Raw genomic sequence first — 23,826 nt, 5'->3', positions numbered from 1 at the left:
TTCTGATGATGTTTGATTGATTCTCTAATATCCTTGTTCTCGCACTCATAAGCAGAGTGATCAAGCATTAATGATGGCATTGCACAATGTCTCAAAGAGTTTGAGCTGAATGCTGTTCCTTAAGACCACAAATGTCCTGTGACTCCTGACAAGTGCTGTTATTCCCTGTTTAACTTGCAGCAGTTGAAACACCTCAATATCTGAGATCTGATATCAAGGAGAGCAGAGATAACAAGCTGCTCTGGTAGAGATGCTCACTACCTTGCATTAGCCAGAGGAAAGGGAAAACCCAAGACCACAGCCTGCGTCAGTTGTGTTTATTTTCAGATTCAGTGAGAAACTTTTCCCCTGAATTAATACTTATATATTGACATGAATGAAGTCCTTTGGTATTCCTTGTTGCTTAGGATGCACTGTATGTGAAAAAGAAACTCTCTAAGGTCACAGACTGGCTTTTCAGTCCTGTATGGAGAGACTTTATTAGCAAGTGGCTGAAATGCAAGAATTTCTTTCACTACCTTCTGTGGATAGACAGGTGTTCAGCCATCCCCAGGAAGGCAGGTCTAACCATGCAAAGCAGTTTCTTGGGAAGACAAACACTAACTCTAAATGTCTCCCCTTCCTCCTTCTTCCCCACATTTTGTATACTGAGATGATATCACATGGTCTGGAATATCCCTTTGGTCAGTTTGGGTCACCTGTCCCGGCTGTGTCTCCTCCTAGTTTCCCATGCATCCCCAGTCTCCTTGACAGTGCAGCAGTACAAAAAGCAGAAAAGGTCCTGGCTCTGTGCAAACACTGCCCAGCAAAAACAAAGCCATCTCTATATTATCAACACTGTGATCAACACAGTTTCAAAACACAGCCCCATATTAGCCACTGTGAAGAAAGTTAACTCTACCCCAGCCAAAATAAGCACACCTATCCAATATGACAGGGTAAGAGAGTCTGGAATCACAAGATAAGCACACTGACCTTGCCAACAGCACTGCTTTGCCACACATGGGAACAGTAGTTCAACATCTCAGCTGAATTGTAAATGGCTGTTGACTTTGTGTTCAATCTCTTGTGCCTGTTTTGCAGCAGAGGGGATGTATCCTGGTGAAGAAAACATGAGAAAATGTGACAAATTTGAATTTAGATATTTTCCCCATTCACTGCCTCAGGTTTTTCCTGCACAGAAGGCAGTTCTGACCTGGAACTTTAGATATATTGTTTAGACATAGATAAATGTTGCTTTTTCACACCTACTGAGCCTTATCAGTTGGGATTGGGTCAATAGGTGTGAAAAAGCAACATTCATTGAGTGACCCTATAATAATACCACAAAATAAAGATTTTAAAGGTAAATACATCCATTAGTCATCATGTGAGTTGGGCCAGTAATTCATTATCTGAGTCACCTTCTCAGCTTTGTCCTCAGCAGAAGTTCACATGTTTGTTGAAGTATTTCTTATTGTGTAGCTTCCACAGACTCTAGCAGGTGGAGAACAAGTAGTTCTTTAGTAGGTGGAGAGCAAGCAGTTGTTTAGGGAAAAAAGGTCTTGAAGTGTTTGGAAAAAGAAATAACTGAGGAAGTATTAGTCATTCCCTGTGCATAAACACAGTCATAATTTGTATGTATTTTAGTTAGACCATGTCAAAAGAGTGTCTTGAATACTGAAATAAATTTAGCTTATTTTTGGTCATCACCTGAGATTGCATAACATTTGGAAAGACCAGTTCAAATTGTGAAGAAAGTTAATAAAGTTGACTCCTTTATGGTGCTTGAAATGAAGGATACCCTCAGGCACTGTTGACTTCTTTATTTTTATATTTTTCTTTCTCATATATTTGATTTGTTTTTCTCGTGTTTGCAGTTTTGTGTACAATAACAATTGTCCTCCTACTTGCTAGTGAGTTTTCGGATTCCTCAACAGAGTTATGTTCAACCTCTGATTCAATAGAGCTTTTATTTTTCCAGCCCTCTAAATCTTCAGCTTCCTGAAGAAGTAGGAAAACCTTTTGCACAAGAATCGCCCTTTTCCTTTGCCAATCTCATCTTTGACTGTTTCTTTAGTAAGTGGGTGTTACCACATCTCTTCCCTTTTCATTGCAGGGGATTTTTGGAAGAAAGGCTGCTTTACTAAATGTCCAGCCAGTGGAGTAGTGATGGAGTAGCCTTGGTCTGTGTAGAAGTGGAGCATATAAAGACTCTGCTCTTTAGGAGCTTCTGCTCCTCCAAACCAGTGCCATGCCAGTTTGGAGTTAGTTCTTCCATGTCACTCTCCAACTTTTGAAAACACTTGCTGGAATAAAGCAGATTGTTTCCTTTCAAAGGTAAATAAATATGTAATAGGGACTAGTACACCACACACCTCTTCCCAGTTCACATCCTGTCCTTCCCTCTCTGTTCTTTATCTTTTACCTTTTCTCTGGCAGGTGAGGGTCAGTTATATTTGTTAATATTCTTCACCAGACCTTTATGCTGCACAAGTGAATTAAGAAAATCTCTTTATGCTCTGCCTCATCTTGCCAGCTACTGTCAAACTTCTTGCAACATCCTGAAGTCCTGGTGATGGTACCATAGAGGGCAAAACCTGCTGGATGATACAGAAAATTGTTTGCCATTTTCACTCTGTTTTATATATGGTATTAAGAATAAAAGTAAACCTGAGCTACAAAGTCTGGACTTGGGAAAATCTGCTGTCTCCCTTTTAAGGGTTAATATCAAATAGTGAAGTTTCAAAGTCTTTTTTTTCATCCCTTCTTTCCCATGTCCCAAACTAATTTTCAACTTTATTGCCTGCAGCAGAGAACATTACAAATGATAGAGGTTTTTGGTCTGAATAAACTGAAGGCAAAATAGTCAATGCAGGTTTATAAGTATTGCAAAGTTTTTGTGTGAGAGAAATAAGAAAACAAGTAGTCAGCTCTAGAGGAATGAACAAAAAGATAAGAAGTTGTTGAGGATAGTGAAAATTGATCAGTCCATCCTTGGTATGGTATCCCACAGCATTGCTAACTCAAACCTAGTACTAAATAATTTCAAATAAAAAATGCCCATGTCAACATATTTTCTTAATCATGAATGGTAATAATTTTTATTTCATAAATTGCCTAAATAATTTAGTTGTGAAGAAGGTGCCCTCTAAAGCTGTGAGAGGATAACTTAGTAACTGGAGTGTAGGGTTTGAAGAAATCCCAGTGAGGAGCTATACTGAGTTTATAAATGATATGGAGGCGAGTACATGCCATTCCACTGAATGATCATTGCAAGGGGAAAAGAAACCCTTTGGGTGCTCTTACCTTTTTTCCTGAGCTGTTCTGTGCACTTGGGCTCCACTTCCCAGTTTGGTGTGATAAACCACCTCAATGAAAACTGACCCTGAGAGGGACAATCACGTGTCATCATTGTTTTCTTTGCTTACCCCAACCACCTAAGTTGGAATATTAAAAGGAAACAAATTATGTATTTTGTAAAATGTAGTGCATCTGTTTCCAAGAAATTTTGGTTCTGCTTGTGATAAAATGTTCCTTCTGTGTGTGTACATGAGCACATTTCAGCTGAAAAAGGGTATTTTGCAACATCACATGGACAGAATCTCCAGTCAGAGTTGTCACAGTTAGCCCTTAGCCTGCTTGCCTTTAAACCTGTATTTTGTACAGGCAAATATGAATTTTATTTTCTCAGTGTTTGATTATATATAAAATTGTTTGGCTGATTTTCAAAGAGAAACTAAGCTTTTGCAAATCTTTGGCTATAATTTTGAAATCTATTAGAAAGTAGTCCCCTCAGATTACATTTGTCATAGTTAAAAAAAATCCAAACTTGCATGTGACAGAAGTGGTTTCTGAGAGTCAGCTGTTAAAAAAAAAGTAGAGGAGGAAAGAAAGTAAATCTAAATATTTATAAACTGAATATCTCCTTTTTCTGGATATGATAAATTTTGTATATTATTACAGTATTTTTCTCTGAATTTGAATTTTAAAGTTATGATGAATTTTTACTAAAGTATATTTCTTTTGCATTTGAATTTCTGTGAAATTTACCTTTTGAACAGGGATTAATAGCAGTTGTATTTTATTTTTTTTAGCTTTGAATTTGCAACCTTATATGTGGGACAAAAAGGGAATACAAGAGTATATTTGCAACCCTTGCTTACACTGAGTAGTAATTATTCAAATCAGCCTGTGCTGGATACTTATGTAAATAACTGTTCACATGTAGCTCAGTTCATAGTTTCATGATAAAGCAACAGAAGCTCCAGCAGAAAAAAACAGGGTAAGGAGCTCTCCTTTTCTTGTTCCTTCTGCACTCTACCAGAGGAGCACTGTGCTACCTGTTGACTTGCCCCACTGCAGACATTTGCTGGGACACAATATGAGCTTGATCAGCAAGCTGATCTGAATTAATTAAAATGAAGGAGGAAAAATATTCTGAAACTTACAGATTTGAGGAAGGATTACAAGGTTCCACTTGGATTTTTAAAATTGACATTTTGATTGATACTTTCAAAATTTGTAGTAGTGAATATTCTATAATTTTATTTTTTAATCTACTGCCCTAGGAGGTACATTTTCAATGTTAAATAGCCAGATCTGGAGTTGACGTGGGTTTGGATTGATGGGTCCCAAATTTGAAAAAGAGCAGTTGTGCATGATTCATGAAGTCCAAGGCAGAAAGCTGAGGGTGCTGATTTCTTAGAGGGATTGTCTGTCTTGATTGCCCATCAGTTTAACATTAAGACTTTGCCCTGAAGGACACAAACTCCTAGGGAAATTTTACCATCACTAAGGAGGTGTTGAATCTCAGAAAACAGTTGCACTTTGCTTTTAATTTTCTTCTCAGCCACAAATATTTCCTCCTAGTGTTCCTTTTGTATTGTTGCAATAAGTGTGTTTTCCAGAATGTGTTTTTTTCTTGTGAGCCCCTCCATGACTACGAGTAGTGCAAAGATTTGTGCCTTAAAAAGTGACAATTACTTGTTACATTTTCATCAGAGAAACCTTGATCAGACAGGATGCACTTTCTCTTTCCTGCTCTCTAGAACTTGCATTGGGAGTTTCATACATTTATTCATCTTTCTGAACTTAAAGGTGCTTGCAGTCCAGCTGGTTTACAATGACTAATTGTTTCAATAAACAAACACAATCTGGGAGCTGGGAGTGGGAACCAGAAGATATGTGGGGTGGGTAGTGTTGCAACATCTGAGCTTACCACATCACTTGGTGGCTCAGTTTTCCCCAGTGAAAATTGGGAAGGTGGCAGGCATAAGAAGCTCTGTCTGCAAGTGAAAAAATACTTTGTGCATTTGGACCAATATTGACTTAGAAGGGTTATCTGAACAGTTGTTTTCATTTATTTTGAGGAAGGTGTGGTGACTTCATGGCTGTACAGATTAATACTTGTATAATGTGAAGATGGGAAACACAAGCTGATGCAGATATTTTGATATTTAAAGTTGAGTATGCTTTCCTGCCCCGAGAAAAGCTAAGAATCTGTAAGTCTTTCTGATGTCTGCCATAATTCTGAGTCTTCAGCATCTCTGCAAATCAGATCATATTTGTTACTGTGTAGCTAAGGTTGGCAGGGAGCAGGGCAATTCCTTGGCAGGAGTCACATTGTGAAAAGTTTATACTGGGTGTCAGCCCAGAACTCCCACAGGTGTTTATAAGAAGATAACAATGTGTCATGCAAACAGCTTCATATTCTGAGGGATGGTCTGGGAACAAAGGAGTATTTGTGGGGGAAGCAGGGGCAGGGAAAATGTGCAGAAAATGTCCAAAACTGTACTGAAGAAAAGTAGTGCTATATAGGTTTGATAAGAGCTAAGTGTGGCTGTTACAAGGCTTCTTAATGGAGCATTGCTGCTCTGAAAAAGAACTTTCAGCACAATAGGTGAGGGTTCAGTTATCCTGAGCCTTATTTATTGAAACATAAATGTATTTAGAGCCATTGTCTTGGAAATAACCCCAAACAGAACAGGTTTCTGTGACCTAATGCAAATTCAAAGGCTGATCTCGTGACCTGGGAAACTGGTTCTAATCTGCTGAAATCTTCATAGCAGAGATAATTCAGTTTAGCTACCAGGTGCAGACATTTACTGATGCTTTTACTTTTTAACCCCGATTTTGTTCAAAAGGATTGTTTAGGTTCTTGTGTCATGTTAATGTAACCTGGTTGAGAAATGAGATATATTAGCATTGTCAGTATTGAGATTTGAAATCAGTTAACTTTGAATCCTTCTTGCACTCTTACCCAGCACTCCAGGGATCTCTGAGTTCACAGTTTATAAGATGGATAACAATTGTGTTTTTCTTAAGTACAAGCAGAGAATTTTTACTATTGAGAACAGTAGAATTATTTTGAGTGGAAGAGCCTGTGATGGGAACCCTTAAAGTTTTATGTGCATTAAGCTGGTCTGAAAGTTAATACTGACTTTTAACTTTTTTTTGGATAGTGTTTGTATTTTCAGCTTATGGTAGTATTCTTCCTTCTGCAGTTACCTTTGACATTACCAATCTATTTTTAGAAGGGAATAAATCAGAATTGGTCAGCTTTAGTAGTTAAATAACATATCCAAGACAATTCCTAATGAAAAAAGATCTGCCTTCTTCCCAGAATAAAATATACAATATGACAGATTACCAACAAAATATGTATGTGTATGCATTTCAAAAGAAGAGAAATAACAAAAAGAGATTATTCATAATAATCATCATTTCCAGTCAAATTATCATCTTTTACTTATGCATCCTAGCCTGGTCTTATTTTGTAGTTCCATTTAAACCAGTGAATATTTATTTTTAACATTAGAAGAGGTATTTCTAGGAAAGAAAAGGATGTTTTAAAGCTTCTAATAACTACTTCCAGCTGTTGAGATAGCAGTAATATGGGATATGAGAACTCAGCTGGTCAAACCAGGGAGTGAAAAGCAGCATCAAGTCTAGACTGGAAGGCAAAGAGTGCCATTTCATGTATTGTAACAGCAATTAATTGCTCACAAAATGAGACACACTAAAGTGAGGTTTTTTGCATTTGATTTTATTAAAAATTAAATTATGTAATGCAATGTTGTGAGGAGGTTTGTGGTTTATCAAGATTCTCTGCCACAATTCTGTGAAATGCAGTGTTTTGTCCATGCTGAAGTTATGTTGCCTGCAGAGAAAAATGTGCATGCCATTTCCCCAGTGAATTCTGAAATGCTGTAAGTAGCAAATAGGTGCATAAAGTAAGCCCTGTGAAAAATGAATTTTTTTTTTGTTTTACCCTAGGGCTTTGTTCTGGGTTATCCCCCCACCCCCTCAACACAGTTGAGAGATTGTTCACAGTCACTGGTGCTGAGCAGATCCTGCTGTTCCTTCTTCAAGCCATGGCTTCAGCTCCAGCTGTGCTGCTCTAGCCTGAGTTGCTCTCCAGGTCTGTGCCTGTAATTTCCCCTGGCTTTGGAGCACAGCTTCAGACAGTGGTGCCATGGGCAGGGCTGGCAGAAAGTGAGCAAACCCAAAGGGAGTGGGGGAAAAAAGATTTCTGGAACAGCTTCTCCACAACCTCTCCCACACCCTTAATTCCTGCCTGGGTGCCACTTCATTTCATTGTCTGTGCAGGCAGCTGCCTGTGCTGCATGATGAAATGTCTGGTTGGATCCTTCCCTAACCTGCTTCCCAGCCTGGCAGGAGGAATGCCTGCACCTGCACAGGCAGGGTGGCATAACAGGACAGTGGTGAGTTGCTGAGGGAGGAGGTCAGCTGTGTTTAAGCATCACTGCAGAGAACAGAGACATTGCCTGACTGTCTCTGGCAGGACCCTGGAGCCAAATTTGCAAGCAGAGTAGCTGTGGGTGCATTGGTTTTTTTTGTACTCCTCATTTTGTCCTACAGGTATCAGCCATGGTGTAGAACTTAAAGCAGTTTGACATTACAGACCAAAACTGTCTGAATTCAATTGCTTGATTTTGATGGTCAGCATGAAATCTTTCTAAACAGAAGTTGGAAGGCACATGTATAGCAGTTTCTGAAAAACAGGCTTAAGTTCTTTGTTCTCAAACTGACATCTTATAAACTACCATTTGTGTCTAAAAAATTTCATTAATAAAATCGAGGTAAATTTTCAAAATTACTTTTACTGATCCATGTTAGGTGCAAAGGCTTATAGTAAATGGTATTAAATCAGGCTGATGACTGGTCACTAGTGGAGTTCTCCAGGCCTTTATTTTAGGCCCAGCACTCTTCAACATCCTCATAAACAACTTGAATGCAGGATTGAAAAAATATTAAATGAGTTTGCCAAAAATACTAAACTGGGAAGAGATATTGACTGCCTCAAGGGCAGAAAGAGGCCCTGCAGAGAGCCCTTGACAAATAAGAGAGATGGGCAATTATCAATCATATGAAGTTTTAAAAGGGCACGTTCTGGATTCTGCACCTGGCATGGGGCAACCCTGGTTGTGTCTTATGAGAGAATGAGAGGCTGGAAAGCAACACTGTGGGAAGAGACCTGGGGGTCCTGGTTGATGGCAAGCTGAACAAGAGTCAGCAGTGCCTTTGCAGCCAGGAAGGGCAGTTGTGTCCTGGGGGCATCAGGGACAACATCACCAGCCAGGCAAGGGAGGGATTGTCCTGCTCTGCTCTGCACTCTGCCTCACCTTGAATATTGTGTGCAGTTTTGGGTCCCACAATGTAAGAAAGACATTAAGCTATTGGGGGGCATCCAAAGGAGGGCAACAAGGATGGTGAAGGGTCTGGAGGGGAATCCATATCAAGAATATCTGGGGTCACTTGGTCTGTTCAGTCTGGAGGAGACTGAGAGGAGACTTCACTGCAGTTACAACTTCCTTGAGAGGGGAGGAGAAGGGGTAGACACTGATCTCTGCTCTCTCATGACCAGTGACAGGACCCAAGGGAATGGCCTGAAATTGTGTCAGGAGAGGTTTAGGTTGGATATTAGAAGGAAGCTCTTCACTTAGAGAGTGGTTGGGCACTGGAACAGGCTCTCCAGGGAAGTGGTCACAGCATCAAGCCTGACAGTTCAAGGAGCATTTGAACAATGCTCTCAGACAAATGGTGTGATGCTTGGGGCTGTCCTGTTCTGGGCCAGAAGTTTGACTTCCATGATCCTTGTAGGTCTCTTCCATGCAGGATATTCTATGATTCTATGATATTCAATTTTGTATATAGAACTCTTTTGCAAATGACATTTATACATGCACAGATCCCAGCAATTAAAACTTCTATTCAGGTCAGAAACTTCTATATAGGTTTGTGGTGCAGAGCAGTTGTACACTGCAGTCTGCCTGGAGTACATTTCAGACTTCTCACCCATATTCTCCGTGACAGAGGCTGCAGTGCACCTTATTTCATCCCAGTCACGTACAGCTTTTGGCTTCCTGGGTATGTGCCAGTGCAGCCTTCAGCTGAGCAAAGCCTGAACTTCTTAGTCTAATCATTAACTTCTGTAAACTTCCAGGTGAGCTCCAGCTTCCTGCAAATCCAGGCAGTTTCATTTATAAGTAGAAGCTCTTTTTGTTACAGACATCTCCAATTCTGTGGCCCTCCAAAGATCTGGTAATGTTTTATTCCTCATCTTCACAGGAACTGATGTTCAATGGCTAGAAGAGAGCTGACAAGTGGCTGAAATGAATACGACTACTATCCTACAAGAGATTTTGATTAAAAGATCACAGCAGAAGAAGAGGACTTCTCCCTTAAACTACAAAGAGAGGCTTTTTGTACTTACAAAGTCTATGCTAACATACTACGAAGGTCGAGCGGAGGTAGGAGACACAGATCTATACTTCAAATTGCCTTTGTTCCTTTTTGCTTTTGTACAATACTGGCTTTTTTTCCTACCCTATGTCAGACTATCAAGAGCTGATCGGGGAAATGGTCATTAGTGGCCATGAAAGTGAACTGACATGACTCTTATTAATAATGCAAGTTGACAGAGGTGTAGATAACTTATCTGATAGTCAATGTGAAATTGGTTCTCAATCAGAGAAGTAGTGCATAGCCAGGATGGCAGAAATGACATAAAACAGTGTTTAGAAGTGGTCATCAAAGCTGATTTCTTTCTCCAGAGAGGTGAAAGATCACTGTGATGATGATTTGGGGAAAAGGTAGAAAAAGTTACAATTGCAGTTTCTTGTAGCTGAGTGTACTGTGAAGACCATTGCATTCAAATCTGGCAGTTAACTGCATTTGAACAGGAGAAAGAGCATTTGATAGAAGCAGTGCATTGCAATCCAAGTTTAGCAGAGATGAGATCTGTTAGAGTGGATTGTACAACCTGTTGATTGAAGTGAAGCTGGAAGTAGATTGTCTTTGACCATACAAGCAACTCATCCTGGTACCACTTTCTGTGTAAATTCAGTAACTCAGAAAGTCATTAGTGTAAACTACGCAAATTCTCAGACCAGCATTTTTTCAAATGAGCTCCAGACTCAGTTTCAACCAGGTCACCTGCCCCCAGAGTGCCCTGTCATATCCTCAGTGCTGGGGGTGAGATTTTCCACTTGTGTGAGACTTCTTTCCATGTTTGTCACAATGCTGAAGAGGATTAAAATGACTGCAGTACTTGTGAAACATGTTGTATGCCTTGGGAAGCCATTTAACAAATAAAGCTTGACAGAGGGAACTCTGCAACCTCTGGTGTTGGCTGTCTCTGATAAAATAAGAGGGTACAGGAGAGCTAAGGCTTGCTAAGCATGTTTCTCTTCCAGACCTTATGGTTGTACCAGAACTGAGCTCACCATGCTACAAGATGCTCACAGCAGTTTCTTCTCTGAAAATAACTTGCACACAGTCAGGGATTAAGAACAAGATCACAGCCTGAGGTTGGAGGGTGCCTCTGGAGGCCATCTGATCCAAGCCTCCTGCTCAAGCAGGGCCAGGTTCTGCTTGCCCAGAATCAGCTGGCTGTTGAATATCTCTGTCCAGCTGGCTGGTGAGTATCTCCTTTGATGGAGTCTTCACAGCCTTGCTTGGCAACCTTTATTAGGGCACAGTCACCCTCACAGTAAAATGACCAACATCATTTCCTGATGTTCAGATGGAGCCTCTTGTCTTTCAGTTTGTGCCCACTGCCTCTGACCCTGTCACTGCTGCCTGTAGCCTGGCTGTGTCCTCTTTGCACACCCCTTTCAGGCATTTTATGTCTCTGTTTTATGATAGCAGAGTGTATCAGTCACTCCTATTTTGGTCACTCTCCTCCCAGACACTAAAGAGGTGGGGGCTAAGAAGCCCTATGAAATATATCTTTCATGCTTATCCCATGTCAGCTTACATTCAGATCAAATAGAAATGTGACAAACAGGTTTTGCAGGTCTAGTTGTCACCCTTTAAGAAGTTACCACTTTCAGTTTACCCCCCTTCCAGCTCTCCCTTTGCTCTGCAGGTTAATGTCCTCTGGCTAAAATGCTTTTCCAGGAGACGGACTTGTTGATTTCTCTGAGAGGGGGTTTAAACTCTCAGTTTTATTTGCAGTGCGATTGAACAGGGCAGCCCATAGTGCCCTCAGTGGAGGATGCAGTAGCTTCTTAAAATATTTCTGCCTAAGATACAGCCAATTGGGCTGAAAATATACACTATGCCTATGCTATGCCATCAGTTTGCTGCTGAAAAAGGCAGGTCCATTTCATCCCTGTCCTAGCCTTCCTAGGCTCCCCCATTCACTGGAATTCATACTTGCCCTTCTTGGAATCCAGATTGCTCTGAAAGAAATTGCTAATCATGGAATCATAGAATGGCCTGGGGCTGGAGTTAGCTTGATGTTTATCAAGTTCAAACCCCTCTGGCCCTGGGCAGAGACTTCCCATTACACCAGATTTCTCAGAGCTCCATCCAGCCTGGCTTAGAGCACTTGTAGGGATGGGGCATCCACCACCTCTTGGGCAACCTGTTACAGTGCCTCACCACCCTCACAGTAAAGAATTACCTCCTAAAATCTAATCTAAACTTACTCTTAGTTGGAAGCCATTCCCTGTTGTCCTGTCACTACATGTCCTTGGAAATAATTTTTCTCTTTCTTGTAGGCTTCCTTCAGGTGCTGGAAGGCTGCAATTAGGTCAGCAGAAAGATATTTGCTCTGGTTTTATTTTTACTGGATTGGTGTTCTGCTGGGTTAGCATGCTGCATTAGCTGGGTGCAGGATCTAACAAGTGCCAGAGGCTGTGCCAGGTGCTGGAGGAGAGCTGGATGCTCCCACTGTTGACATCAGCAGGCTGCTAGACTGGCTCAGCTGTAATGTGTTACTTTCCAACCTCAAACCATTTTAATTTTCACCATTCCTCTCATGTTAGGTTCTTTTGAAGATTAATCAGCATTTTATTTTATTAACAGTGTTGTCTGAAAATAGTGAGCTCTGATCTTACAGGCACATACTGAAAGTTTTTGTCTCTTAAAAAACCCCACAACTGTAAGACCAAAATCTCTGTAGCACAGTTACTCCTTTATATCTCTGGACAACTTTAGTGGCAAAGATGTTTGTGGGTTTAATTATTTGTTTGGTTATTTTTTGGGGTTTTTAGAGCCAATTATAGTGTCTATAAATATGTATTTACAGTAAAACACCTGCACATTCTGAGGTAATCTTTATGAAGAGAAAAAAGTTATCAGTCATCAAGACAATTCTGCCCCCTCTGAATAACTGGGGGCTTATTGCTGGAATAAATGTGAGTACTGTGTGTGCTGGTTGAATTTAAAGACATGACAGATGAAAGGATAGGTACAGACTGATTTAATTTTGGGCTTGGCAGTATTCAAAGTCCAGATTGGTGAGATAAGCATGGAAATCCCGAGCCAAGAGGATCTCACACCCTCATTTTAATCCCCTAACTGCAGTTAGCAGTTAGGTAGCACTCTGCCAAGGGTGGTTGGGTTCTGCTCCTCTAGGCAAATGTGCAATTCCCAGCTTGATTGCTGGCCAATTTGAAGTATTTTCTTGTTTTCTTCAATTTTAACTTTTATAGAAGTCCAGCAGAGAGAGTTCAAGAAACACCCAGGGTTTGTGGGTATGTGAATAATCATACCACTTCTTTTTAAAAAGAAGACTAAATTTCAATAACCAGATTAGCCAATATTCAAAGTGTGGGCAAGGTGGGATTATTAATAAAATGACATAATTAGACATTTTGTATGTCTGGTGACAGAAGTGGAACATTTATAACAACAAAAAGCTGTCAACCATAGCAAATAGTGTTCATGTAAATGCTACTGAGAGATTCATTTTTTCTGTGCAACCAGAAGTGGAGTATCAATTGCTCTTTGACCAGAAACTGCTCATTATAGACACCACTCTGTTTTTTCCTGTCCTATCTACCAAAAAAGTCCCATATGCCTTACTTGAAGCAATAAATTATTATCTCCTAAACATGACTACTAGCAACAGGCTAAAATCTTGTTTTAACTTGCTCATAACTGGTTTAAATCTTTCTATACATGCTTTCAAGCAGATCAGGCCCCCTGTCAAGCTCAATGACAGTGCATGCCTGCAGTGAAGCTGGAAGTGCACTGCTGCCATGAGCAGGAGAAATACAATTTTTTAACTTAAATATATTGCTATATTAATATCATTATATAATAATATAAATAATATAAATCATGGAGCAGGTGCATGAACTATTGATGGAGCATAGCGACAGAACCAGAGAAGAAGTTGCATTTAGACTGATTATGAAACACAGAAGCCTGAGGAAAGAGAATCCTAGTTTAGGTCATCTGTGCAAAGCTCTGCAATTGTGATCAGTAACATACTTTGCATAGGAAGCCAACAGGACCTTGGTTTTGCTGCTTAACTTCTTGGCATTATGCTGTTGGATAAAAAATATGGAAGAAGCATCACCTTTAGTTTTGTTAAAAAAATGGAGAATTAAGAAACTTGAAAATAAAAATACATCATGAACCAAATTGCCTTAAGCATCATGGAGATAGATTTTTAATGTAAGAAAAGAGGAATATTCTGTTTAAGATGGGATGTGGTTTTTTTGTCTTTTTTTTTCTTGGTCATAAATTCTGAGAATTACTAAGTGTAGCTGATGGGGAAAGGGCATCAATGCACTGTTGTGTAATATTGGACTAACAATGATTATAAGCAAATAAAAAGGCTAAGCTAATGTTGTTTCTTGAAGCCCTCAATGGTTTATCAGCTGTCATTGTTGGAAAGAGTATTTTCTGTATTTTTTCCTACTGTTGTAGAAGTGGCTGTTGAAATCTGAATGTGATGTGGTCCATTTACAATGCAGATAAAAATTCACTCTGCTAAGGTATAACTGCCAAGCACAGAGTACTGGCCATGAGTGTGTAAAAGTAGGGAAGAAGTAAAATCTCTTCTTATTCTGAGTATGGAAATGTACTATAAAGTACATCTTGCTGGTTATGCTACAGTCAGAAAGACTTGAGATATGTACAGTGTTCTCAAACATGTATTGTAGACTTACCAAGCCAGCTTTAAACATATTTATGTAGACAGTAGTAACTTATTTGAAAGTGGGAGGTGGTAGGCATTTTTTTCACAAACTGGCCCGTGTTCTTGATTTAATTAACAGTGCTGCACTGTTCTTACTGGTGTCTGATGGAGTCATGGATTGTAATGTGATTTTGCTAGATAATCTGGTTGTATAGCAGAGGCAGTGTTTGCATTGTTTGAGTGAGGAAGCAAGAGCATGAAATATTTTATTAGGAAATCTCTTTTCAATTTTGTGTAGTTTGAAAACTCAGCTTCTGGTCATTTTCCTGAACTACTTTCTTCCAAGAAATCAAAACATATGAATCAGTATCAAATTGATAAGCAAATTTTAAGCAATTTTGAAATTACCCAGCTTGTTTGAAAATCAAATATTTTATGCAGTGCTTTAAAAAAAAAATCTCATTTGGAATGGCTTTCTGTATTTTTGACGAGCAAAAATTTAGCTGAAGTTTTATGACTTTTTCCAAATTGCTAATTCCATCTTGAAGGGAGTGTTGGTTTGATTTCCAAGGAGGCATTTGGGGAAATAACACTATGTACGCATGGCCTGAGGTACATTTAGACATTTTTTGTCAAAGGTGAGTCCATATCTTGAACAGTCAACTTAAAATTCCCTGGAGTTTATTTTTGAAGGGTCGGTGCATTCACACTTTCATCTGTGCCTGTTTGGAAAATCAAACTTAAGATGTTTATCTAGGAGTCCACCTTATCACTGAAATTTTAAACACTTCAGCTGGACAGTGGAAAGGAGGATTCATTTTACCAGTATGCTGATGGCTGGTGTCCCACAGTTCAAGAGCCCCAGACACTCCTTTGCAGGGTGGCTGCAGAGAACAGCTTATTTATTCCTCTTCAGCTGGCCAACAGGACACACCACCCAAACCCAGCATACTGTGTCCATCAGGGCTGTCCACTCGTGGTTTATTGTCTTTCTCCTGGTGTGGCAATGAGCTTGACTGCTATGAATCCTTCCTCTGGTATCTCTGAAGTGGGCAGTGGGATGGCCCCAGCTGGAGCAGGCTTGCTGCTGCATTACAGAACAGCCATGACAGCTAGCAACACATACTTCACACAGGTTTTAGACACCTAATACTGGCAGGGCATCTTGCTTAAACTTGAAAGTGCCACCAGACTACAGGTTTTTGCTCTTGATGATATTTTAGGCAAGGCAAATTCTTCATGATGAAGGAAAGAGAGTAAGTGTAGGTGTTAAAATACTTCTTTCTCACCAGTGAAATAGTTGAAAAGAGCTGGTCTGTGCAAATGAGATGTTCTGCTAGTTTGTTGGTTTGAAAACTTTCACATTGATGTTTCACATGAGTGTGGCACTTCCAAAAGCTGACACAGATCTGGTGGTAATTTTATAAATCCTTGTCAATGTGCAGACTCCTAGTATCCTCATATCAATTGACCCTGTGCAATGTTTCCTTTCACCATGATATTTCTCTCTCTCTCTGTCACTCTGTTTGCTCATCAGTGATACTTTTTAGTTTGAAAGTGTGCCTATGTGTGTGGTTTGGTTACTGTCCTCCCACACAGGACACAGCATGCTTGAATTAAACTTTCCATCCCACAGCAGCTTGCACTGACCATGAATATGAAGCTGACTATGAACATATGAACATTACATTCCTTCATGCTTTAGCATCTTTATTGTTTGTTCATGTTTGCTGTATGGATGGCAGTTCACAGCAATAAATAGTTTACATGGGATTTTGCATTTTCAAAAGGCACAGGCTAAATCCTGGTTCCTGTGGTTACCCTGCATGTGTCTGGGTGGGCAGGAATCTGCAGTATTAGAAAGGAGGATGAGAAGGGGGAGAGTTTGGACTGCAATGCCCATTAGCTCTGGAAATGCTGCACAGGAGATATTGGAGTAGGTACATCACTTACCTGTTTATTAGTCTGCTGAAACCATTTGCTTCTACTGAGGAGGCAAATGATAGTTCCCTGACAGAAAATGTTTGAGTCTTATTTAGAAGGATGCTTCTGTGGAGTCAAGTGGAAGGCAACTTCTGAGCAGCTGAACTTGGGAGGTGCAGAATGCTCTTGCCTTCAGTAGTGGTATTTGCCATTAGGATCAGACTTCTGTGAAAACTTTATTGTGTAAACAGAACTGTTACAATTGATAAAAACTAACTAGGATATAAATGAAAAATGCAGAATGAAAACCTGAACATTTTGGGAGGATTGCTCATTTTGAAAGTCTCTTCCTAAGGAGCAAAGGTCCATCTAGAAGGGTTGTGTTTGGTTCTTGTAATTTGAATATAGAGGAGACAGAAGCTACTGAAATGACAATGGTGATATTTTAAGGAAGGAAAAATAAAAGCTCTGGGGCCCACTCTGAAGCTGTAGGTTTCAGGGTAAAATTGTGTGGCTTCATTGCAACACTAGTGTTGTGCAAATACTTCATTTGGAGCATAACAACATTGTAGAGTTCAAAAAAGCTATGCTTCTTACTTTTCTTTTTGAACAGAAAAATTATTAAGTCTACTGTTGTTTATTCCTATAGTGCTTATCCTTTCTTATTTTAAAAGAATTGCCCTGATTTATGGGATTTCCTTAGTCATTGCATAAGTGATTTAATTATTTTATGTAAATGAAAGTGCAATTCAGTATTACAGTGCTTCTGATCACTTCACTGATTACCCTTGTTTTTTAACATAGGATGAATAGCTTCTGAAATCAGTAGGTTTACAGAGCATTTTTTTGTTCCAAGTCACAGGTCATAATGATAGAGCTTTCTTAAAATACTTGTGAGTGAAATCTGAGTTGGAGACATAATGTAGAACTATTAATGTGAATGGGAGCAGCTTAACAGATGCATGGCAGTGCTCACTTGTAAAGGGCAATTCATAAAGAAACCTAAGTTGTAAAAAAAAGTTGATTATGCTGTAGTAATGATTTCCTGTTTTCTGTAACATCTACTGAAAGAAAAGTCGGCTATAAAATGAGAATCTGCAGTAATTATCTTCCTACAAGAATCTTGATTTTATGAGATGGAACATATGAGAGGTAGATTAAGTTGAGAAGCACGGGTTTTAGTTGTTGAGATATAAAAAAGGCATGGATGAGAATATTTACTTTATAACTAGACAGGAATGGATGTGTCTTAAAGGTCTTAAGAAGAAAGGACTGGAAAATAGATGAGAGAAAGCTAGAGAAGGCCTAGATTTTTTAAAAGTGTATGGAATAGAAGCTGAAAAACTAATCCATGAAAGTAATTTAGGGAAAAATACAAGAGAAACCAGACTTTTTGAAGGTACCTGGAAGATGCAGAAATTGCACATCAGCCAAAAAAGGAACAAAACAAAATAATCTCAGATTTATCTATGCTCTGTCTGCTGTGGCATAACAAGTTTTGTGGACAGCAGAGACTGCAGATATCCTGTGTTTTCATCCCAGCAAGGTTTTTTGACACTGCAGAATGAGACATTTTCATATGTGAGCATTAGAAATTACCTGTATAAATTTCTTTTAAATCTGACTGCAGAGCACATGGGAAGCTGGTATTCTGTTGAATAGGCATCAGAGGCTTGTTTTCAGATTGAGAGTCTGTTTTGAATGGAATGTCCTATTCTGCATTTTAGTATTTCCACTACTGATACTGTTGTTGGAATAGAAGCTTGTTGAGTACTCAGGTGAAATAAAACTTGAAGGAGCGGCAAGTATTTTGAAAAACAAGTTCAGCAACCTATCATAACTGCAGTGTGCACATTTGACTGGCTGCCTCCCTATTGCAGGAGAAGAGTAAGTTACTGTACTTATGGTTAGGAAGTTGTATCAGTGCTATGACAGAAAATTTATTTTTGTGATTTTCACTCTCTTCAGTGCCAGTCATTGACATCTGCTGAGCAGCCAGGCCATGGTAGTGGATTCTCAATTTGCAAGATAGGGTTTAAAACTTTCTTCTTCTCATTTACATTTGCATTTTTTTCGTCTTTTTAAATTCTTCCTAGCAGTCAGATGTTGAATCAGGTCAGACTACATTAGAATAGTAATCACCTTTTGCTTTTCATATAAATTCTATCCATTTTCAGAAGGTTAATAAAAATACTTGATACTTGCTTTTCTTAATAATCTAAAAAAATAATTGCAAGGAGAAGTGCATTCTTCAGTATATTTGACACACTGGAAAATGTAGGAATGGAAAATGTGGTCACCTAACACTAGCTACATAAATTATATTTGCTAATCTGTAATTGCTTGCCTCAAGAGGGAACTGCAGAGGAATCCAGTCTGTGCTTCTTATTAAAAAATGGCAATATTATTAAAAGAAGCAAAACTCAAAAACCAGAAAGCCCAACCTCCCTCCCTGCAAAGCACCCAAAAATGAAAATGCCAATACATTTGGCTCTGGAGCATATTCTATCACAGCAGCTGCCTGTAGGCAGTGTAGGCTTAGCCAGGCTTTTTGTGGTTTTGCAAAGTTGAAGAGCAGCTCCATAAAAGGAGGTAAAAGCAGTGCTGTGACGTGCTGCCCTTGTGAGAAAGCAAGTGTCACAACTCTGGGTGTCACATGCTGATGACCTCAGGATTTCCTACATGGGAGTAAGCATGGAAGAAAGAAATCATATGAACAACAAGGAAAGAGAAAGAGAGAGCATGGGGGAGACAAAAATCTAGGTATTTCTTGCCAGCAGGGCTGACTTATGCATGTTTTCATTGAGGCTTTTTTTCCCCCCCAAATCTAATTGGAAATATCTAATTGCCAAATCTAATCTTTGTATTGTTCAATACCCCCAGATACACACATACTTCTATGAGGGTAAGAAGTGCAGTGTGTTCATCAGCAAAGAGGAAATACACTGAGGAAATATTTTCATCTGATAGAGAGGCTATGGGCTTCTGAAGATGTAAAGATTCTGTATTTAGCAGAGGAGTAATTCCAAATGTACAGAGAATCAGCTGTTTGATTGTACATTTATCTAAAACTTGTGTGTTTATTGTCTTACTGTATTCTAAGATTTTTTTAAGGAATTTTGTAATCCTATATTTGTTTTGTATCTGACAACATAGGTCTAGTGTTATGACTTCATATTACTGTTCAATATGCTAAAATAAAGAGGAAGAGCTCATTCTTTTTGGATTGTATGGAAAGAAGACTTAGGCATACCCATTGTGAGCAAGGATCAAGACTTCTAAAACTGTAAATCATTATTTTGAAATATAGGTAAATATGAAATATGTATGGCATTTCAAAAGGCACTTCCCTTTTGTTATTTTCAGCAAAAGGATACACTAAAAAAGAAAACCCACACCAAACCCCTAACCTTTAGTGTGACTTTCAAGCACATTCTTTACCTATTTGTTTTCCTTATTGGGATTTAGTATTTTTATACTTTTATTGCTGTTCTAACCATATTTGCTTCTATAGGCCTCCCTCTAGAGGCTTATATTTATCTTTAGTAAAGGAACAGACCAGGTTTAGTAGGTTCCATTCCACTGACCTGTGGTTTTTCCAAATCATCTGTGAATACTTTTATCCCATTCAGAGAGCATGCTGGTAATGTTCTGGTAAAATACTGCTACTTCTACAATAAATCTAAAGTTTTCCTACTCTGTTAGCCATCTTCACCTCAAAAAAAAAGGAATCTTTAAAAATGTCCCTCTGCTTCCTGCACTTTGGCATTGCATGATTAGCCATTGGACTAATTTTGTCTCTTTGTTAGCAGAGCTCACTTGTTGGAAAGAGTGGTTATGGTTGAATTTCTCAGGGCTGCCTCATGGCCACATCTCTACTTCCCAGCTGCTTCAGGGCTTGAGCTCTGCCTTGATTCTGCATTTCGTGTCTGCTGTTCAGCTTGGTGTAGAGTCCATAGAAACCATTTGCCTGTAGAATAAATGCAATGCAGTTATGGTATGCAATATGTTCTATTATTATAAAGGGAAATAATTTAAGTAGGAAGGACAGAGGAATTGCAGTGATCTCTTTAGCATTTTTCTTGAGTAGTTTTTTTTTTTTTTTTTCTCCTGTGCACCATAGTTTATTAATGAGTAATGGCCAGCTAGAACAGAGCTGTACACTTGACATTAATAACTGCTGCTTCTGATGTGGTCTGAAAATGTTTTGAGCAGTAGGTTTGTTTTTAATTTCACATATGCAAGGTGGGTTTTTTAAAATTTAATCTATGAAAGATGCAAAACCAGAAGAATCTTCCCTGACATCAGGTTTAATAAGGTGGATTGACTTGTAAGGTGGGTCAGCTATATGTTAGCATCTTGTGATGAAGCAAACTGAGCCACCCTTAATCATGAAAACATACAAAGGTCTGACCTAGAAAATACATTTACTAGAATGATATGCTCTACATCAGGGGATTTCCTTTATGTTTTTTCCTCCAAATGTTAAATGATTATCTAGTTGGATTCCTGTCCTTTGTCCTCCTGTCAGTGTCCTATATGTGAGCACTCACTGAATGCCAGAATTGGCATGAAAATCTCTGAGCCCAGGAAGAGGGTGATTCAGATACAATAATAGTGTGTTATCCTAAGGATTTCTGTAATTCTGGATACAAAAGTATTGTCTGTCTGTCCTGCCAACTCAGTTAACCAGCGGGTGGGATCCAAGCAGTGTGAGTACCCCTCTGGACACAGAAAGCTGGGTAAGACAGGAGTGATGTTTCTTCTTATTTTCTTGCTGTTGTGCAAGAAGGATGTCTGGAGAGGTGTCCACAGCACAGTTATGTGGAGTTTTGGATTCTGGGGTTCATGAAGAGGCTGATCTCGTTTGGACCCCCCTGTTCTGCCTTGGCTAATCTGGCAGCCCTGGAACTGCCAGGTCAGCCACACAGTGACAAGGACAGGGAGAGGCAGTACTGCCTGCTCTGTCAAGTGGTGTAGATTTCAGTAAAACTTTTGGCTTTTGCATGAATGTATGTTTTACTTTAGGGAGTCAATGTTCAAGCAAGGGACACCATAGGATATTCTGAGTTTGGAAGTGGCCAACATAAAATAAACAGAAAACGTAAAGTAATTTTTTGGAAAAAAACCCAGTGTTGCATAGTTGGTACAAAATTATTTTTCAGTGTTATTTGATGAATATTTGTGGTACAGCTCATGGTAATGTTTATGATTTTACTTTATTCTTTATGGTTGGTTAAAGTGCTTAATTCCCCATACAGTCCCCTTAAAAAAAAACCCCACCTCTCTTGTGTCTGTTAGTTTCTCTGGTAACAAGTAACAGTAGCAGCTTTATCTGAACTTATCTCTTGCCATTCTTCCTGATGCTGACCATGATGTATGTGAATTTTTCATGCATGTTTTCTCTGGAGTAATCTACGTAAGACTCACAGTGCTAAATGTATTTTAAGTGCTGATGAAATTTCATAGGTAATTAACTATAGTGTTTCTAGGGTGATGGAATGATAACTGCTGTATTTGAAGTTGTTCTTTGTTTCTGTTTACAAGACTGTTTTCAGTTGCTTGTGATTGTACCAGACTTCTGCTATTTGGGCTAAAATTTCCGTCCCCAAGAGAGGAGCTGAATAAGGATTGCCATATCTCAAATAATGCAGTAATTGCTAAATATTTCCACATTGTGTGAAGAGTGTCAGTCTTTCATGTATTCTGGACTGGATGTTCTGAATGTGCTTGGCAAATCAATTGTTTTTGATGTGTATGAATTCAGTACCAGCCATGAGCTGCTACTGCTTTTTTTTTTTTTTTTTTTTTTTTTTTTTTTTTTTTTTTTTTTTTTTTTTTCCAGCCTCCAGTACAAACTTCCTCTCCTATTAGAGATTTGGCTCTCCAAAAACTGAGAGGTGGCTCTATGCAATCTTTCTGTGGATTTCAGTGTAACTAAAGCCCAGTACACCTGGCTCTCATTATCAGCTGTTCTTCCAAGGATGAAAAACTCCAGGATGCTCTCCAGGATGTTAAACTACACTGTCAGACCCTGCACTGTGCAGCACCAGCTGAGCACCTGTGCCTTCTTTAGAATGCTCATAATTATCAGTGTAGGTGACTAAATCTTCTTGGATTTAGTCTGTGCTTTTGACTTTGCTTCTCTGGGCTTCTGCTAGCCTTGTTCAAAGAAGTTCCTTCAATACAGACCCCACTTTGGTCCAGGGTTTCATCTGCATCTTCTGCTTTCTGTCTCATCAGGGACTTGTGTTGCCTGTGTAGCACTCAAATTTCTCTGGAACCTTAGTGGAACACAGCAGAAGCCTCCAAATGGTGGTAGCACTTCAGCAACAGAACAAGGGAGCAGATGAGATGATACCAGTTTAAACCATTTAAACTCAGGAAGGGGAAGCATTTTTTTTTTTTTTTAGTTATTTTTTGTGAAGAACAGTATTTGTGAAGAACAATTGCATCTGGTTGGAAACTTTCTATGTAAAGAAATGGTATTTTTCACTAAGCAAATTTACTGTACTCAGTGTATTTTCACAAGTGCAGATCCTTATACCCTCAGTTTTCGAACAACTTCTCCAGTTAAATTTATATAAAGTGAAGTTATTGTTATAAGTGGGAAAGAAATCAGGATGTCTCTGCTGAAAAAAGGACAATTCAATAAACTGGATATCTTGTTGCAAATTTCTTATTTTCTTTTCTCTTATAGAAAAAGTACAAAAAAGGATCTGTGGATATTTCAAGGATTAAATGTGTAGAAGTTGTAAGAAGTGATGGTATTATTCCATGTCAAAATAAATATCCTTTTCAGGTATGTTCTTTAAATGTAAAATACATAAATTACAGTGCTCTTTTCATCAACACCAAGCAATTTGAACATAACTGCCCTTAAAATTACTGTCAATTCCAAATAATGAGCTCATTCTCTGTCTCTTTTGGGCTGGTGGGAGGTAGTTCAGGATCAGTGGTTTAAACATATCCCCTTCAAGCTCTGCTGCCCTTGCAGTCCCTTCCCTTGGGAGCTGGGCCACATGCACTTGGTCTTTTTCTTTTCCTCACTCTCTCAGCTTGAATTTTGACTGGAAACTGCTCTGCCCTGGTCTTCTGCTGGAACAATTTAGCTGAAAGCCCAATTCGCCTGTCTTCATTCTTTCACATTAAATTAAATCTAATTACTATGAAATTATATAGGCATAGAAAATCAAAATAAAATTTGTTGCTTTTCCCCCCCTTTTTCATTGTGAATGGAATAGAAATGAACACAGAAAACAAAATGCTTAGATGGGAAAAGGGAAAATGTGGAGTTTGGATGCTGTGCCTCCTTACTATAGAGGGAATGGTTGGAGTGAGGAGGAATTCTACTGCTGGAGAGGGGCAGCAGTGACTCTGATCCATTTTTCCTAGAGCAATACTTGCTTTCTGCCAATACAAGCAGTGGAGAAAGGAAAGAATCACTGCAGAGCAATACTGAATCAGCTGTGAGAATGTCTGATTACAAAGTAATTTTCATTCTTTAAATTGAACTGTTT

At 39.1% G+C, this 23,826-nt stretch overlaps 1 protein-coding gene across 3 annotated transcripts in view; it reads left to right on the top strand.

The window, feature by feature from the left end:
* Positions 1-23,826, top strand: part of TEC (tec protein tyrosine kinase) — a 43,597-nt gene that overhangs the window by 5,668 nt on the left and 14,103 nt on the right. The window contains exons 2-3 of one of the 3 annotated variants that reach the window (XM_079305571.1): positions 9,574-9,755; positions 23,007-23,108. In XM_079305571.1, coding sequence (XP_079161697.1) covers positions 9,618-9,755; positions 23,007-23,108 — 240 coding nt within the window. In that variant the 5' untranslated portion in view covers positions 9,574-9,617. Of the gene's footprint in view, positions 1-9,573; positions 9,756-18,961; positions 18,995-23,006; positions 23,109-23,826 lie in introns of those variants that run through there. The other 2 variants (XM_079305573.1, XM_079305572.1) reach the window with 2 other exon arrangements.

Source organism: Erithacus rubecula (assembly GCF_903797595.1).
Source record: "Erithacus rubecula genome assembly, chromosome: 5".
Classification (NCBI taxonomy): Eukaryota; Metazoa; Chordata; class Aves; order Passeriformes; family Muscicapidae; genus Erithacus; species Erithacus rubecula.
The sequence above is the reverse complement of the archived record's forward strand: the minus strand, read 5'-3'. Positions and strand labels throughout refer to the sequence as shown.